The following is an 18,047-nucleotide window of genomic DNA, read 5'->3' as shown; positions in this document are numbered from 1 at the left end:
GAGCGCAGCTGCTTACGCAACTGCCCGTGCTTCATGTCGTTTTGACCCAACTATAAGCCGCTGCACTCGAAGCGGAGCGGTGAAGCATAGCGGATAGGATCGAGTGAGGAATATCGCTAGCACAATTCTTCGCTGAGGTTGCATCTCGATTCCAACTGCTTTCTCCGCTTCGAGCGCAGCTGTACCGTGGTTCATGTCGTCTTGACCCTACTATAGATGTCTTCCTGTTTTCCTGAAATGAAAATCCTCTTGCTTCTCGCTAATCCTCGAGATCTTCATTTCTATTATTACGTTAGGCTAATCGTTTAATTAATACATGTGTTGTAAGATCAACTCAAGTGAATTTCCGCCAATAAACATGTTACAGTTTAGTCTCTCATAGTTTTATAATAGTTATGATGAGAATTCGAATTAAGTAATATTGGGAAGGCAGGATATCATGGATTTAACCTTTCTTTGTTACTATATGTGTTTGAGAGCATTCAGAATAGTTTAATGCTACGGATTATTTTACACGAGATGTGAATTCTAACGTATGGCACTAAAGCGGTTTTAGTGTTGGACAACATCGGATGAATAATAAAATAGACCATTGTGAAAGAATAAGATGAGATAATGAGATAAATAATGTAGTTGGGATATATAACGTAAATTACGTTGATGTTAATTTACTAGAAGTCAAACTAGTAGCATTTTTAAAGCTTCTCTCCTCATTTTGTTTTCAGATATATGAACCCACGCCCGAAACGTACTCGCCGTTTGCGAACGTCAAGCAGTGCCAGTTCGGTAATAATTCCTGCATCGTGTACTTCCGCCCGTTTCAGAAAGATGTTTACGAGATTCAAAAAGGATATCGTCAATAATCGGGCTAGAGTGTGATGATATTACTGTAACTCCTGTACCTGTAGAACTGGGCTCCAATTTCTAGTTTTCATTCATAATAATAAGTAGCCTAGGTCCTCGTGTAGCAAAAAAAAATTCACATATAATCGAATGGGGACGTTTAAAGGGTGGTGCAACCCTGAAAAAGCCTCTGCAGCTGTGAGTAATGACGAATTTTGTCTCTATCTTCCTAGGATATCCTGTTCGGTGATAGCCTTGCAACTACAAAAAAAATTGTTGGAACTTCTTCTTTTCTTATTGTAAAAGCTGCCTTAAATTGTTTCATTCGTATCCCAATTTCTGACGTTATTTCAACCTTGGTATTGGTAGTTGGTAGTACCCATCATGGCTATCACGCTATATCAGATGATGTCGACTTCTTCTTCACCGGATTCTTCATTGGCCGTAATGTATTCTAGTTTAAGAAGTTCGAAGATTCCTCATTTAGTGATACCGAAAGTATATAGACTAACAATTAAAAAAAAACAATTTACCCATAATTTAACATATTGCTGGCTTTTCACGGCGATCTCCTTCCAGGTGTCACTCTGCTGAATCCACCCCGCATAGTTTCTTGCTACAATCTATTGATATTAATGAGAATTTTCACAATTATTACGTCGCGCGAATCCCTCTTGGCAGGGATGAAGCAAAATAAGCGGCTAGCTACAAATCACTGAACCTTCGAAATCTGCTGCGCAACCTGTTAAGAGCGTAACTTACGGGGGCGTTTGTTAGGAATTTCATTATTCATCATGGTCATTATGTCAATCAACTAGACAATTGTTTTCCCATATCTTGGGACGATTATATGATAAAACTCATATAATCGTATACTCATATAATCTCTATTTTATATACATATATAAATATAGCTTTGACAATTTTACCAGAGCTCATCCGAAGGTGCAAGACGGTCTCGACGTCATAAGCGTGGAAATATTGAGAAAGCAAAGGACCGCATTACGGTAATATCTGTTTGCCTTTTCAGAATACTAGCTTCAAATCAGATAAACAAGAAGTTAGAGTAATATATTACCTTTACCAGACTTGAAGTTACGAACTTTCCGTTTCAGCTGTCACCGACTCCACCTGTCATTCTGGCTAAAAGGACCGGTTTGCGTTCGAAAGCACCGGCTAAGAATTCACCGTCCAACGGTAATGCGTCGAAGGTTTGCTTGATAGATGTTGCCAGAAATCTTGGATTTAATAAGCCGTAATATATCAGAGTGGATCTGGGAATAGATCATCAAATTACGCCTGCATTGTATTGATCTTTCAGGGTAAGACCCATGAGTCAAATCGTCCAGTAACACGCTCTCACAACACTGCAGCAAGATGTCATCGTACAGATCCCAGTGGCATTTTCTCTTCGGTATTGTTTTTCGATAATTTGCATTTAACTCTGCTGAACATACCCGAAAGAGATGGACACATATGTTAGGTTGCTGCAAAAATAATGCTCATTTTTCAAGCATTCACTTCGAAACACTATAACTCGCCTCACAATCAATAATCAAACTTATCAGTCGAAATAAGAACCACTATAGTCCACGCATCTTTGCCAACGAGGTAAAAGTTTGCTTATTTCTGCTGCATAAAAATCCCCCGCTTTCGGAGTCTACGAACTTTCGGAAGTCGTTTTTACCTTGGTTTTGGGGCATCCTACCTCTTATGCAGCTGTCCAGATGTTTGAAAAAGTGGTAGTCGATTGTCTGGCGAATATGGTGGATGAGGCAGAGTCGTAGCCTAACTAGTTCAACTTCAGTGTCGTCACCTTTGACATGTGTAGCGGGGCATTGTGGTGTAGGAGAATGCCCTTTCTGTTCACCAGCGCCGGGGCGAAGAAATTGGAGTTTCCGGTGCATTTCGTCTAGTTCTTTGCAGTACTTCTCTGTGGTGGTGATCTTGCCAGGATTCATGAAGCTGTAGTGTATTACACCTGTTGCACACCACCACGCAGTCACCATGGTCTTCTTTGGGATGCATTTTCGGCCTAGGGAAGCTCCATTGGGAGCTTCAACCTTGTCCATCCATTGAGCAGGACGCTTCTTGTTGGCGCGAAGGATTCATTTCTCATCGCACGTGAGAATACGGTCGAGAAATGGATCGTTCTTGTGGTCTAGCAGAAGCGTTGAGCAGATCTCAAAACGGCGAAATCTTTGGGAGAAATGGCGGACGTCTGTTGAATGGTCAACTCCTAATTCTTGGGCAACCTCTCGTGTTGTTTTAAGCGGATCATCTTCGATGATTGCCTTCAGCAGGTGGTCGTCAACTTCAAAAGGGCGGCCGCGACTTTCCTTATCTTCGAAGCTCGTATCTCCACAACGAAGCGTTTGGAACCAACGCCGTACCTTGGATTTGGTGGTGCTTCCTACCCTACCCTACTAAATACTGATTCTCGTTCAAAATCTCTTCAGCACTAATAACCACAACGAAATGCGCAACAAAACGCTACACGACGTCTAATATTAAAGGTGAGTATAACGGGGAAAAAATTCCCGTAAAAATAAGGCAACGAAAAACGCGGATTATTTTTGCATCAACCTAATAATATGAGACCCTATAGTGAAAGGGGCTTTGTCAATTCCACCAACACATGGATCACTGTTATTTTGCTTCTGAAAAATGGACTAGTTATTTGTAATGATTATCAGGATCAGTAACTATCAAAGACAGTCTTAGAGGATGTTGCGGAAGAGAACACAAGCGCTCAACAATAGTTTAGTAGCTAGAAATTGGGGCCATTGTTTTGCTTTCTTCATATACTCAAGTAAGGGTTACCTACACTCATATTCTTCAAAAATTCGAGTCAAATTTCAGTCAACCGAATCATCCACCCCTTCATCGCCCACGTCACAAGATTCCGAATATAAAGCGAGATTCTCATCGTCTAAGGTAGTTTTTTAAACACTAGAAGGATGAGCTGGTAGTAGTAAGAGTTGGAGCTTATGACAAAAAAAAAAACGACGAAGTCCAAATGCTTCTAGCATATTATTGTGATTACGAATGATTTACGAAGTAATGACTAACACTTCGTTGTGACTGTGTTCTCCAGGAATGACTATATAGTTCACGTAATTCAATAACCATCTGAGTAATGTTTCGTGGCAAACTTCGCAGTACCTGGCTCATGTGCAGTCTGTTTTCTCGCAGGTGACAACCTCGGTGACGACTAGATCTGCAAAACGCGTTCGTAGAGCGCGTCTTGTCAAACAAACTGGTGCTAAGGTTTGTCGATTCAATTTTTACTTGTGTTATTTGTATGGTAACTCACATTAGGCTCTCCCTTTCCCTAAGAGTTCCTTCCTAAGAGTAGTCAATCATTCAGAAAATACTTTTGCGAAACGTTTTGAACACCAATAAGCTTTTTCTATGAAGCATTGAAGGTAGGCTTCTGTATCGTACCATAATGAGTAGAGGCTAGTTTCACCAGAAAGAAGCTGTTAAGCTCTAGTCTAGGGAAGGTTGAGATTTTCAAAAAAAAAAAAACATTGGTCTATTTATGCCAGTTATATTCATTGCTATTGTTAGAGAAGAAAATTTTGATTTTTCCTTGATAATTTATTTGCATTTGTTGCGCATTAAAGGCATCACCCCACGAATCTGGGGTGGTGCAGATTTCAGGTGCAGTATTCGTATACGGGATGGAAGACTATGAAGAGAAGGTGATTCCGTCCATTTCTTCCTAATTGCCGTAAAAAAAACGGCCCGGAAGATGCGGCGTCGCACAAGGCTGGCACGCTCCAGTCGAACTCCCTGTAGAAAAAAGTGCTCCAAAACGCCTGAAGCCGTATCTTCCGGGCCGTTTTTTACGGCAATTAGGAAGAAATGAACGGAATAACACCGCTCTCCATAATCTATTTTCCCGTGTACAAATACTCCACCTGAAATCCGCACTACCTCAGATACATGGTATGCTGCCTTTAACCACAAATACCTCCCTACTAAGATATAGATGTTGTTCACAAATATCACGGTGAAATGATCAAAACCCCTCATTTTCGGGAAGCAAATATTTGGAATTGTAGAAGGTTTTGCGTCTTTTGGCCACCATACCTGAATTTCGCCTCTACCACTACTTATCAGTGCAGAGATCCCAACTTTGAAAATTTCCAGTACGGTGTCGAACGCTGCGTTTAACCGGTTCGTTCGACAATGTGCAATTTTGCGTGGTTCCCGGTTCATGTCACATTCGCTTTAAAACGACGGGAACTAAAACACATTCGGTCTCAAATTCATAGCATTTGGATTCTCTCCTGGCGTCCTATTCATTCACCACTTCATTTCTCTGGTGAAAAATGGTCTCCAATTTGGAAAAGTGCTGAAAATTGGACATACGAGTCACTCATTGAGAGCTGCAACGGTTGTGAATTTATCAGTGCAACAATAAACTTAGGTTGAGCATTATGTTGGTAATATTTTCGACTAGATAATGATCTCGACTTCTCGAAAGTTACAAATAAGTTCCCTGGATCTCTAGGTCCAGATCTCCTCCCACACCAGTTTACTAAAAATAACATGCCCTCATTAGATAATAAACATGCATTGCGTACCTTTGGGAAATTATGCCTCAAACAATCACTGACAGAAATCTTTTATCACTTCCGAACCGAAAAATCTTCCTGCTTTTAATTCTTTTTTTCTGTTTTGTTTATTTTGTGCTCTTTTTTATTGTTTCTTTTCTGTGCGGAAGAAGAAGGATGTCTCGTTATGTCGAGGCTATTACGTGTCAAATGATTACGTGCCAAAAAAAAATTAAGAGCACTAAAAAGCTCTTGACTCGTTGACCTATAGACTCAACTGTGCGAGCTTATGTATGCTATGAAGCAGCGACTGCATGATTGGATCACTAAGAACTGCCGCTAAGAACTGATAAAGCTGTTTTTCCTAATGTAAACATTTCATACTGGTGCTTACGTTTGCATTTCTGGTCAACCAAAACGATAGGGACGCTGTCGAAAGGTTACGTTGTGAACATGGATTATAATAGTTCCGTCAAAGATACTAACCTTAGGGTTCGTTCATTTTGCCGCTGACCTCCACCGTTTATCGATTGGCGTGAATTCAGCGCAATAAAATTTGCTCAGCTCGATAATTCTTAGATCTCATCTCCTACGTATCACATCTACTATTTTACGAGCTCCTTCCTCACTAAAATGTAGGAATATGCGTAAGGCCTCAATAATGTTGCTCCATGGTGGCCATAACAATCGAATCTTTTCCCGCCAAAATTTGTCGCGGGGTGTTCGAAAGAGCAATGGAATGGAAGAGATTAAGTTTTCGTTTTTTTCTTTGTTTTTTGTTTTTTTGTTTTTTTTACTTGAACTATATTTCCTGTAGTGTTACTCATGGGCAAGATACCTAGTAGTTTTAATCATTTCTGTAACTTGTGCATTTCATTGCTGGCTATTGCTAATGCATATTATTTGGTATTTCTGCACGAAACTTCTTTTTCTTTACTGTGATAAAGGAATCCTGGTAGGATCACGTTTTTTGTCGAACTACTCTGTTTCTTTAGAGAAAATCACGATCCCCAATTCCTAATTCCTTGCCTTCTTCCATATTTCACACTTTCTGTTGCCCGGTAACGGAATTATCTCAGGTGGGGGTAGATTTGTAATTGCTAGAGCACGAGTATACTTCTCCTTTTTTTTGTAATCTAGCGAAAAAAAAACATATAGAAGTGGAATGTTCCAGTAATAAATTTTCTTAAATATTCTGAGCAATATCTTCTCATTGTCTAGTTTTGTAATCGAGCTCTGTTTGTGGCAGACTACAACGTTTTTTTTTGCATTTTATAGTCTTTAAAAAATGCCATATTGTTTTCATTTGTTTCTTTTTCGACACCTTATTTATTTCAATGTCCTTCTATCGAAAATCGTATAGCTCAGGTCTTGTATGCATGTGTTTATCGATAGGATTCTTTTTTTGGAGTATTTGGATTAATTGACCGATACTTCATCTTTTTTAATCTGTAAATATTTAGCTGTCAAACGACGAGTCGTTGTTTGATAGGTCTTCCGTCTAGAACTTTATTTGTATTCGTTAGGTCACCAGGAGACAGTAAAAAGTGTGAACAGGAGGTCATATTACATAATTACTCGCATTTCCTGTAGGAACTGGTTTACACAAGAAATTTTCTGTCTTGAAGTCTATTGTGTCAATATTGAATTAGCACCGCTGAACTAAATTTTTTATTACCGAAAACCTCATCTGCGAACTTTTCTCTCTTTTATCTCTGTGACTTCAAAGTTTTGACGCTTTTTTAGAACACTCTATGCGAAATTTTTTCTGAAGTGTTGTTACTCCTTTGATTTCTTCATTTTTGGAAAAAAAATGACTAGTTTTGTATCTCACTGGGTATCTCTTGCTCCATAATGTGGTTAAGTGTTGGGCATTTCAGCAGCTCAGGATTCTAATAAATACTGTACCGAGTCTTCATATTATTCATAAAAAAATGGAAATTGAAAATGAATATTCAAACAATACTTTCTATCTCGCATCCCTTTCAATTCGATGAATTAAGGACGTGGATTTGGTATCAATCATGGAGGGCATTGTCCTCGTGCTGCCTATTCAAAATCAACTCTCCATTAAGCTGTACTTTATTTATTGGTTGTATGTTATTCACTGTTTTCATATTCGTACCGTGGTGTATAATTACAGGATAGAACATTTTAGAGCAGAACTTAAATTATACAGCTGCTTTTCTTTAGATTTACAGCTGTTATTCTCTTTTTATCTTTGTACATTTGAGGTGCAGTGGGTCTTTTCCTTCTTTGGTCGATTATTTTGGGAAGCACTCATCACCGCATGTACTTTTGACATTTTCGGTCAACGGAAATCGGAAAAGTAAAGCGATAGCGGTTGGTGTTGGTATGCAGTTTAGTATGAATTAGAGTTAAGTTGGTGCCTTCTTTCGTTCACCTCCACTCACTAATATTTACGTATGATGGCCTGGAAGAAGTATGGCAAATGAAATGTACAATTGAAATTATAAAAATTTCGATTATGTAGTAAGACAGATGTATAAGCTTCAATAAATTTGGCCAGAAGATTGTTATGTTAATAGTTTTCAGTGTTATTCAAGCGCTTAAATTCCTCTACTTATTTGTACTATTTGAAAAAGCTGATGACTACCAGCTATAGGTGAACAGCATGTACAAGCTGAGGTCGCGTTTATTCTTATAGTCGTTATTGGCGTTCAGCAGAGATTCCGGAGGAGAACATGAAGATCAAGTGATCCACGTGTGAAATTCTACTTTTCTTGGACTATTTACTTTGTTCCTATCGGAAACCATCACTCTATCAGGTCACATATGTCAAAATCGTGAACGGAGCTCTGAGAATTCAGGCATTCCGTCTTGTGACAGAGCTACTTTTCATTACCCAGAACATTCGTGTTGCGTAGCGACCTTTAGAACAGCTTTAAAAAAGTCGCAAGCTCATCCGTGATGTTGAGAGTTAGCACCTTAGCCTGTATGGAACACGTATTAAAAGTATCCGTAACGTGGTAATGTGTCACAGCATGTGATTCAGAACTTATCGCAAGCTATCGAAAGGTTACTGGGACAGGGGAAAAAGCGCTGATACTGTAGAGGTAAAAAATAAAGATTCAAAAATGAGGTGGAATAGCAGGCCGAGTTGCCTCTGTAAGTTCATTATTTTTGATGCTTAATACACTTTTCTGATATTTACATTCAAGTTGTTCCTACAACAATCGAACCGTCAAGTAATGCGATTAGGAATATTTACAAAGAAAAGAAGTAAGTCAAAGAAGAAGCTGTGTCTGGAGCTAATGAATACTTTGTTTTGCTTACCTTGTCATATTTTCTCACTATACTGTACTATAAATGGTAGAAACTTCTAAGTCCAATCACTAGAATCCGCATAACATATCATTTACAAAAATATTTTTCACTTCGTGCTTCGGATTTCACAAGCATTTGTCGTTATGAAGGATTTAAATTGAATAATAACATTGCCGGAAGCTTTGACTTCACCATTCTACACTTTAGTTTTTGTCGCTTTTATATGGATAAACTGCCATCGTGAGTAGTATTATTGGCAATAACAATCCCACAGAATGTCGCACGAATGGGTTTGGACTCATGGTTAGTTCCGTTTGTGGGAAATATTATTTCCAGGATATCCAGGTAGAAGCAGTATAATATTAGCCAATGGCACAGAGATACAACGGTTGAATCACACGTAATCTGTTGATAGTAGATGTTTAAACGTTGTATTATTCTATTCAATAACAGTCGAAAATAGGCTTGTAGCAAAAAAAAATGGCCACGTTATCTATCGCGCTAATAAATAGTTTTTTTTTCCCATTCTCATCACTAGTTTCTCTTTCTTGTTAGTATTTTGTTCTTTTGAGAAGTTCCTGAAGAAGTAATGATTCTTCATAAACTCTGTGATGTTTGTATCTCCTTTTCAAAATCTTTTTCTTGACTGGTATATCACTCGAAAGTGAAATTTCTTAGAAAGAAACAACTTTTTCTGCCTATTGTTCCCATATTACTTAGTTGTTAGTGGTTTTAGTTATTATTTCGAATTACAGTTCTATGAACTAGCCTTTTTATTCTTTAAAGCTGTATTTGAACTGCGCTATTCATTTCCTTTTTTTCAATGAATTACGTTTCATTCCCAGTAATTTTGTGAAGGTCTTTCCCAAATTATTTGAAGTGAATGGACGTACTAACGTTACTTTTATAGTACGCACCGTGTAATGGTGTTATTGTATAGTGTTACTAATGCTGTGCCACTACTATTTTTGGTAAATTTCTCAACCTGATCTGATTGGAAAACCCGCGCTTTTAATAGATAGATTCCTGTCTTCGCTGTTTAGTTTTCATGTTTAATGCATTCGCTGAGCAAAAGAAATGCAGTTTGTTTGCGTTGTTTCTCAATAAGTTCTTTCTCTTACATGCTTTGCAAAGGAGTAACGATGAAACTGCTTCCAGAAGTCAGGCGCAATGACTGTTATCTCGCCAAATTCATCCAGACGAATGGCGCCGATAGTTGGCAGTGAACCGCGTAGTTACCGAGGTCGTAAAAGAAAGGCACCTGCTAAAAAAGAAAAGGTAGTGACCACCAAAGCGGACTTGAAGCAGTTATTTTTGGCTGATTTGTCATCTCTAGTGTGAATCTCCGGATAATGATGAAAATATTATGGATCTCGAGGAAGCGTTCTCCGGTATGGATTGCGAGAGCTCCTTTCTTGAAGAGTCCTTACTTTGTTTAGGAAGCGACGACGAATTCGAGGTTTGTTGGTAAATTTTGTGCTCTGTTTCGAACAACCACATTAGTTTCTCGGGCAGAAATTCATCTATTCATACTACATAAGGATGTTCATTCAAAGTATGATCCAAGAATACAACTTGTGAAGCGGATTTGAGTTTTTTCTCATCCAATTGAGAAGTAATTCGTTCAATTAGTAATTTGATGGGAAGAAGCAAAAGGGGAAATTTTGATTGTGATTATCAAAATTATCGAAGTATGAGGAATGATGAAGCTATGCGACATTAAATGCAATTTTTCAGGATGAACGATTACTAGACGAAGCGTTCTTGAAGAAATGCGGAAGAAGAGTTATGGAAGTTTATAACAAAGTAATAAAAGGATACAACGATAGAATAGCTAAGGAGGAAGCGGTAAGAAATTTTTTGAGACGTCTTCAATGGGTAGAAAGTGTCTTGAGCATGGCTATTTCGCCAAATAATCAGTTTACCATAAAATGTGAAATGTTAGTTATAAGGATACTTGCTTATCCTTGTCTTCCTGTTGTATCTTTGAGGTCACTAGTGAGAATGTCGGGGTAAAGTGTAGTTGGGAGGGAAAGGGGGACTCAACCGCACTCCTGTGCTCGGCCTCCACTTAGAGCATTAAAAACGTCTATAGACCGCGATGACCGTAAAAATCGTTCTTAACTTCAAACGTCTTTCCCATTTAAAGGCGGTATACCACGAATCTGACGTGGTATAGACTCTCCAGGGAAAAGCTAGATAGTAGATTACGGGATTAAAGGAGTGCCTGTCATCTGTCCCTAATTGTCGTAGAAAACAGCGTGGGAGACGCTATTTTTCACGACGATTTCAGTTGCAACGCCCCATCTTTGTGTATGCGCCGCCTCGAAATTCGTAGCGGTCGAAAGCCAGTGAGTTTTCCTCGACTGCCTATCTAAGTTAAACCGTTGAATAGGCAGCTGAAGGAACCGGAGCGTATTCAAGTTGGTGCATTCTTACGTAGCTCGTTGGAGCAAGCGCAGTTCCCACGCCGTTTTTTTACGACGATTTGGGAGAGATGCGCGGAAAGACCTCTGATTCCTCACTCTACAACCCCATTGCTAGCTTTTCCCTGGGGAACCCATGCAGCGTCAGATTCAAAGCTGTCTTTACGAAGTCGACAAGTTCACCAATCGATAGATGATCACTGGAAGTGAATAGCTGAGTAAAACATGGCGTCTTCGACGTTTATTATAGAAAGATGACCTGAACCACTCCGGATCCTGTAGTCAACAGCCCCTTCTCTTTTCCTTTTCCCAGGATTCTCTTACCACGTCAAAATCGTTATGCCGCGTTTAACAACCTTTTCATTAGTCTTTTGTCACACTGAGACAATCATTTCTCAACATTTCTGGGAAACTCCGATGTTTTCATCTCAATAGAGGTAGCGCATCACGACATTGGCGACGTTGGGATCTCCCCACTAATAGATATGGGTAAAAGCGTAGTTTACGAGCGTGAGCATGATTAGTACCTCTAGTAATGCAGGAAAAGGCATGTGAAAGATCCTTTTATAATCCGTGTTTTCAACAATACAACTTATGGCAAGTGTTAGACCAACGGCAATCTGCAGCGGGTCTACGATCATACAGGTTGGGAAGCTTTTGCTGCTTTTCAAAGTTTTATTAGCTGGATTGCAGACGCTGGACGGAGTTCCTAGCTTTGTATCACTAAATAGGTTGCATTGTTGACGGAGGCAGGGTCAAATAAGGTTTTTTTTTTTCGTTCTCCTTTTTCTGCATTACTACTGGTAACTGACAGTGATTGCGCTTGTACTCGTAAGCTACATCTCTACTCGGGGAGAGCTTCCATCATTGTCAATTCTACGATACGCTCTCTTTAAAGCAAGCGATATCACAAAATTGACGTAGTACGGAAACTCCAGGGAACTCTAGAGTTTGAGTTGTATAATACGAAGCGTGAGAACGATGTTTGTTCCTACTAAGTGCGTTAGAACACATACCGTTGTACACGCTCCGGTTCCCTCAGGAGTCTTTTCATTGGTTTACTTGAATAGACTGGTGGAAAGGCATCACTGATCTTTGACCGCTCGCTCGTGGACGCGGCGCGGGGGGGGGGGGGGTGCGTTCCAACTTACCTCCAAAGAAAAACATCGTCTTTTACGCCGTTTTTTGATTGAACAAAGATTGGAGGAAGTAGAACAGAGCTACGCTGGCCGCCGTAGTTTACAGCCCGAACTCGTACGGGTTACCTGTGGTTTCTGTATTACGTCAATTTCGTGATGCGCCGCATTTAAATCACCAGCCTTTGCTCATTCCATAACTTTATATTCGTCGCAAATATTCTTATACTATGAGAACTTAATGTTTCGAACTTCATTGTACAACAGTGGGTTACGATTTGTTTAACCCAAGGATCTACATCAGTTACGAATTTCAGATTAATAAATATTCTCTTTTGTAGCCGGCTTTTGCGAAAAATGTAGGACAATTACCTGTTCGTCGTTACCATACTTATGACGACTCAACTCCCACACCGCTCAACCTAGACGCTGATGATTTGGGCGAATTCATCACACATTTTAAGGTTTTCTAAAAGGATTTGATTAGTTTTAGTTTAGATTTAGTTCTATGTTCTTTCCGCTTAAATTACCTTGTAGAATATCTATGTTTAGATTACTGATTGTTTATGTCTATGTTTAGATTACTGATTGTCGTAATATGAATGCTCAACGATGTGGCGTGCGCTTTTTACCTGCGCTTGAGCTTCGACCAAGAACAGCCTACTGGGTGCATACAGAGTGTAATATCAGGGCGAGTTTGTCAATTAGAAATGCATATCATTTACAATCATTCGCTTCTGTAATGTAAACGGAATGTTTTTTTATGAGAAATGAGAATTTATAGGCTGATGAAGAGCACAGGCTCTCGCATATACCATTTGTCAGTGAGGACCATGATGATAAACAGTTTTGTGCAGAACTAAGAAAGCTTTATGACGAGGTATCGAACTTTTCTGTTACTTCCTCTCTCTCTTTTCTTTTTGTTATAATTCAGCGAGTCATACTTCCACATATATAGAATTCCTGACGTTTCCACGAGAGTTTGTTTAGGGCATCCATGGTGCGGATCGAGGATGTGATAAATATATTAACGATTATATAATGTTTCAAATGTTAGAATTGTTGAAAAATGACTGGGAGGATCGCCCGAACTCTGAAAGTCAGTCCTTTTTCCGACATTTTTATTGTCTAGAAGTGAACTATTCAAATACTTGGCGTATTTGAATGCCTTTGTTTCAGGGATAATTGATCATATTTACTATGCTATCTTTAAGTTGTTTCCCAACAAACTATCGCATCGGCAATTAGTTACAGCGTAGGTTTTTGTAGAATTAACCTTGTAAGACTCAAAATACTTGTTGCGTTTTTCAGACGTGGAGATCTTGAGGAGAGATTCGCACCGGGTCGAACTCCTTCGAAAAGCACACAAGAGTTGAAAGCAAGGAGTGATCAGAATTTTCATTCAGTGAATGTACTATGCTGTGAACGATGCTATCAGTACGACTGTGTACTTCACGGTGAGTTTAACACTTAACTAGGACGTAAACGTGCAGTAACAGCAGCGGTTTCTTCTTTTTTCTAACAACACATAGTATGCGACAATATGAGTTTTTAGTCGTTACCTCTGCAAATGTATTAAGGGAGTGATTTCTTAACACTATTTGTAGAAGTCTTTCTATGTTAACTAATTAATTCTAATACATAAGCCGTTTTGCGTTGATTGTTATTATTGTAGGTCCTTATGATGAAGATATCAAACCTTTCAAGCGCCGTCAAGGAGAGCGAGCTCCAAGGCCAACGCCATGTGGTCCGAATTGTCATCTGTTGGAGACTGCTGCTGAACAGTCGGTTGGTTTATCTACGTTCCAAACTTTTTCCCTCTTAATTGTGTCAAACTTTCACTTTAATGTTCTTTTTTATCAGCGCCCATTTGTACTATTTCCATCATATTTGTTAAGACTTCAAACGGAACTATTGAGAGAACACGATCAGCAGCCTCTAAAACACCGACCTCGCCAAGAAACAGGAAGAATCAGGGATCAGGAGGGACACCTCTAATACCACCTAACGGCCAAATTGGAAACGGACGAGTTGCTCCATTCTCGAATCCAACTCTAATGAATATCTTGGTATCACTGTTGGCTGGGGAGAAAACTTCAATATGTCTAATAACAGCACAGATGAAAATGATCTGCGAAGATATCGGGGCGCAACCACGGACCTGTAGTGAGGTGACTATTTTTGATTTTTTTAAATGGATTTTAGAGTTCTCTTATTCTCCACAGCTGCCTTCTATGCATGAAAATTCGGTACTATTTTTTGTGTGATTATTTCTTCTTTTTAGGAACTTTTTACTCCTTAATCTTTTATGGACCATATAGGATCGTGCTAGTATGCACTATCATGTTTTGTTTCAGATCTATCGCCTCGCTTCTCAACTAGCTCAAGCGAACCCAAGCCTGACACCGGAACAAAAGAAAGTGTACGTTTTACACAGTTTAGTTAAAGAGTGTCGCGTGATTACACTAAAGTTTCACTTTTTTTTACAGGTCAATCAAAGATAAGCATAGGTCGTTCCGATCCTTTACTTGGGCGGATGGGAAAGGACAGGTGAGATTCCAAATTTTTCCGAATGAAGTTAATGTGGTCCCATTTTTGAGTATTTCTCAGCTACAGCTTCTTGACTAGAGCTCGGATCTCACAGTCTTCAAATGTGTCTAATTTTGCTATGATTATGATTCATTCTCGAAGTGTTCTAAGTGTCCTAGAAATTCACCCGATTTCTCCTATGGGTGCGCATTTAGTTAATTGTCCACGCCATAGAGATGTAGCTTAGCTGATAATCTTTGTCTGGATTGATGAATTCCCTCCGGAACTTTCGTTCGATCATTGCCCAAAGAATCAGTTACTCATTGCGCTCACTAATTAATCTTCAAAAACAACTTTTAAGGTAGAGAACAAGGAGCGTATGGTTCCCTGCTCACACTCGGGTCATTGTGACGGAAATCCTCTGTGTGTATGCTCGTCAGGAAGTGGAATTTGCAGTAAGTTCTGCGGATGCCCACAAGACTGTCGAATGCGGTTTCCAGGATGTCGTTGCGCACCAGGTAAATTGTTTTTTTACGTATACGGTTTTGTTTACAACTGGTTCAATTAAAGGATTTTACTGCAGGGAACTGTCGAACAAAGCAGTGCCAGTGCTATTTTGCGAGATGGGAATGCGACCCGGATCTGTGTAAATCGTGCAAATGTGGTTAGTTAATAAACTACTATTTCCTAAAAAAAATGATGCCTACTGTTTTCTCGTCGTAGTCGCGTTTATTGAATTTTAGATGATCTCTCTATGGATGGCGAGAAATGTCGCAATGTACCTCTCCAGCGTGGTCATCAAAAACTTCTCAAGGTATTCTTGGTTAAAGGAAGCATTTCACGAAATTGATGGTGTTGTGATCTCTTTACGAATAAATAGAAGTAGAAGTGTAGCTCACTGCTATGAGCATGACCTTTCTCAGTTCGGTCCGGTTATCGAGAAAAGGCGTGAGCAATAGTCTCTGTTGTACAGGGTTGGGAATCCAACCAGCGCTGCAAACTATGCTTTTTCTGGATCACTTTGTGATGAGATCCCAGCATCATCAGTTTTGTGGTACGCTGCCTTTAAAATATCTTCTTTTCTATGCCACCATCAAAACGCCTAACTTTTCAGGTTGGCATCTCTGGGATTGCTGGATGGGGCTGCTTCATTCAAGAGACAGCGGACAAGGTCTGCAAATTCTCTCAAACGAAATATCTTTTGTAGCACTCAAGTCAGTATAGTTCATTTTAGGGTGATTTAATTGCCGAGTATACTGGAGAAGTGATCTCAAAGTGGGAATCTGAGCGTCGTGGACTGATTTATGACAAGTTTTGCACTAGTTATATTTTTGGTAAGCGTCATTTGTTGTTATTGATGATCTTGATGACGGAACACTACATTTCCAACCATATTTGATTTCTGTTCAGGAATGAATAATGACCAGTTCATCGACGCAACCAGGGTCGGGAATCTCATTCGATTTGCAAATCATTCCAATAATAATGCTAATTGCTCATCTGAGGTGTGGTGAAAATATCCATGTCTATTTCTGTCAGAGGCAGTATATCACGAAATTAACGATGTTGGGGTCTCTTGTTGGATTCTCTGTGGGAATTCCGATGGTAGTTAATGAGTATGAGTCCAATCACGCTTAACTTCCTCTAACCGTCTTGAAAAACGGCGCGGGAAGCGGCTTTGGTTCCTACGAGGCACGTTGGAACGCTCCACCCTCGTATGCTCCGTTTACCTCAGCACCCTGTCCATTGGTTTTACTTGAATTAACTTTGGAGACCTCATTGATTTCCGACCGCGCGCTCGTGGACGCGACGGGTGTGCAAGGAACGCGAGTTCTAATGTACCATCTAGGAACTAAGGCCGTTCTCCACACCGTTTTTCACGGCGATTGGGGGAATTGAACATTGACTTCTACTTTGTTTCACCAGCGACCTCAACATCTTCAATTTCGTTATTAGTTGTCTTTAATTTGAATTGCTTTGGAAGATGAATTGGAATAACAGAGCAAGCTTAATTTCCTCTGCAGATAAAAATTGTCAACGGTGAACATCGGATAGGTGTTTATGCAAGTCGTCATATCCTATACGGTGAAGAGTTGCTGTTCGACTACAACTACGGCCAAACGTGGAATAAATTCGTACCAATTGAAAAGAGTATAAGGTGAATTCTTCTCAAAACTTCTCTTCAAGATTGTTTAAAACAGTACCTCTGTGAATAACTTCGAATATTCTGGTTTGGTCATATTCCGTTGCATTTCATTCTGTTGAATGATTCAATGATCTCAACGAGTACGGCTCTAAAACTAACTGTTCTGGTTTTAAAGGGGTGCTGTAATCAGGGGGGCTTCGATTTTATTATTTTGGTGGGAATTAAATCTTATACTTGTTCCGAAAATACGGGGAATAAAACTGAATAAATAGACATTTCAGAGCACAAGCGAATCGCAGCACACCCGACAGCGATAGCAGTCGAACGGCAGGTTCCCAGAACAAACCAGAAAAATTGAGGAGATCTGTGCTTAAGAAATCGGTGAAAAGCGAACCAAAATTATCTGAAGATGCCAAGAACGACTCGCTGCCACAGGAAGACATGCCAACGTCTTCTAAAAACAGCAGGCCGAAAGGTCGAACCCATAAGAGGACATAAGTACGATTGGCTTTGATTAAACAGTTACCTGGTGTTTTGTATGTTCAAGTTTCCTATTACATCTACTGGTTCTTTGTTGCAGCATGACAATTAGGTTATCAATTCTTCACAATATGTTTTCTTATCACTGTGCTGCATAACATAGACTATTCCATCTGTTCCCCTGGCATCTGTAAGTTACTCGGATGGTTTTTTCTAGCTGTTTTGTCGTGGACTCTCTGCTCTTAACGCTTTCAAAAAGATCGAATACTGGCCACTATGATCTTTTTTCCTGCCATAGTACAAATAACTACCTTTTTACTGTTATAACACATCTTTAAACCAATTGTTAACCACTTTCTATGCAATGTTTTTGTTTTGTGTGTGTATGTGTGCGTGAAAAAGTAATAGGCATTTGAACTGGTGGACCGGTACCGGATTTTAACCTGACCAACTTCCTGTCTACCATAGGTTTGATATTATTCTAGTACTATCCGTTTATGTACCGATGTTTCTTGTCGTGTTTTGTTTTTGCGATTAATTTGCTGTAGCTGCACATTCTTGGAATGCGTAGTACGTGTTGGTATGTTCGTTGAGAATAGAATCGCTTCTTGTAATTACAATAGTAAAAGAATAG

General features: G+C 39.5%; 1 protein-coding gene across 2 annotated transcripts; it reads left to right on the top strand.

Moving 5' to 3' along the window:
* Positions 1-729: 729 nt before the first annotated feature.
* On the top strand, positions 730-17,431 carry RB195_020916 (uncharacterized protein; the record flags this gene model as incomplete). Of its 2 annotated transcripts, XM_064189460.1 has the most annotated exons (27): positions 730-786; positions 1,776-1,850; positions 1,959-2,054; positions 2,165-2,257; positions 3,706-3,780; positions 4,039-4,113; positions 9,855-9,974; positions 10,033-10,155; positions 10,434-10,544; positions 12,600-12,722; positions 12,839-12,949; positions 13,043-13,138; positions 13,249-13,357; positions 13,438-13,513; positions 13,570-13,715; positions 13,934-14,046; positions 14,157-14,429; positions 14,616-14,680; positions 14,748-14,808; positions 15,149-15,305; positions 15,371-15,451; positions 15,531-15,601; positions 15,902-15,958; positions 16,022-16,121; positions 16,198-16,292; positions 16,812-16,945; positions 17,215-17,431. In XM_064189460.1, 27 exons carry the CDS (start codon positions 730-732, stop codon positions 17,429-17,431), a joined length of 2,910 nt encoding a protein of 969 aa, XP_064045342.1. The 2 variants fall into 2 exon arrangements, with proteins under 2 accessions (XP_064045342.1, XP_064045341.1); XM_064189461.1 differs by lacking the exon at positions 4,039-4,113.
* Positions 17,432-18,047: the final 616 nt, after the last annotated feature.

Source organism: Necator americanus, chromosome II (genome assembly GCF_031761385.1).
Source record: "Necator americanus strain Aroian chromosome II, whole genome shotgun sequence".
In the NCBI taxonomy this organism is placed as follows: domain Eukaryota; kingdom Metazoa; phylum Nematoda; class Chromadorea; order Rhabditida; family Ancylostomatidae; genus Necator; species Necator americanus.
Note: the sequence above shows the minus strand (reverse complement) of the source record. Positions and strands in the feature narration are given on the sequence as shown.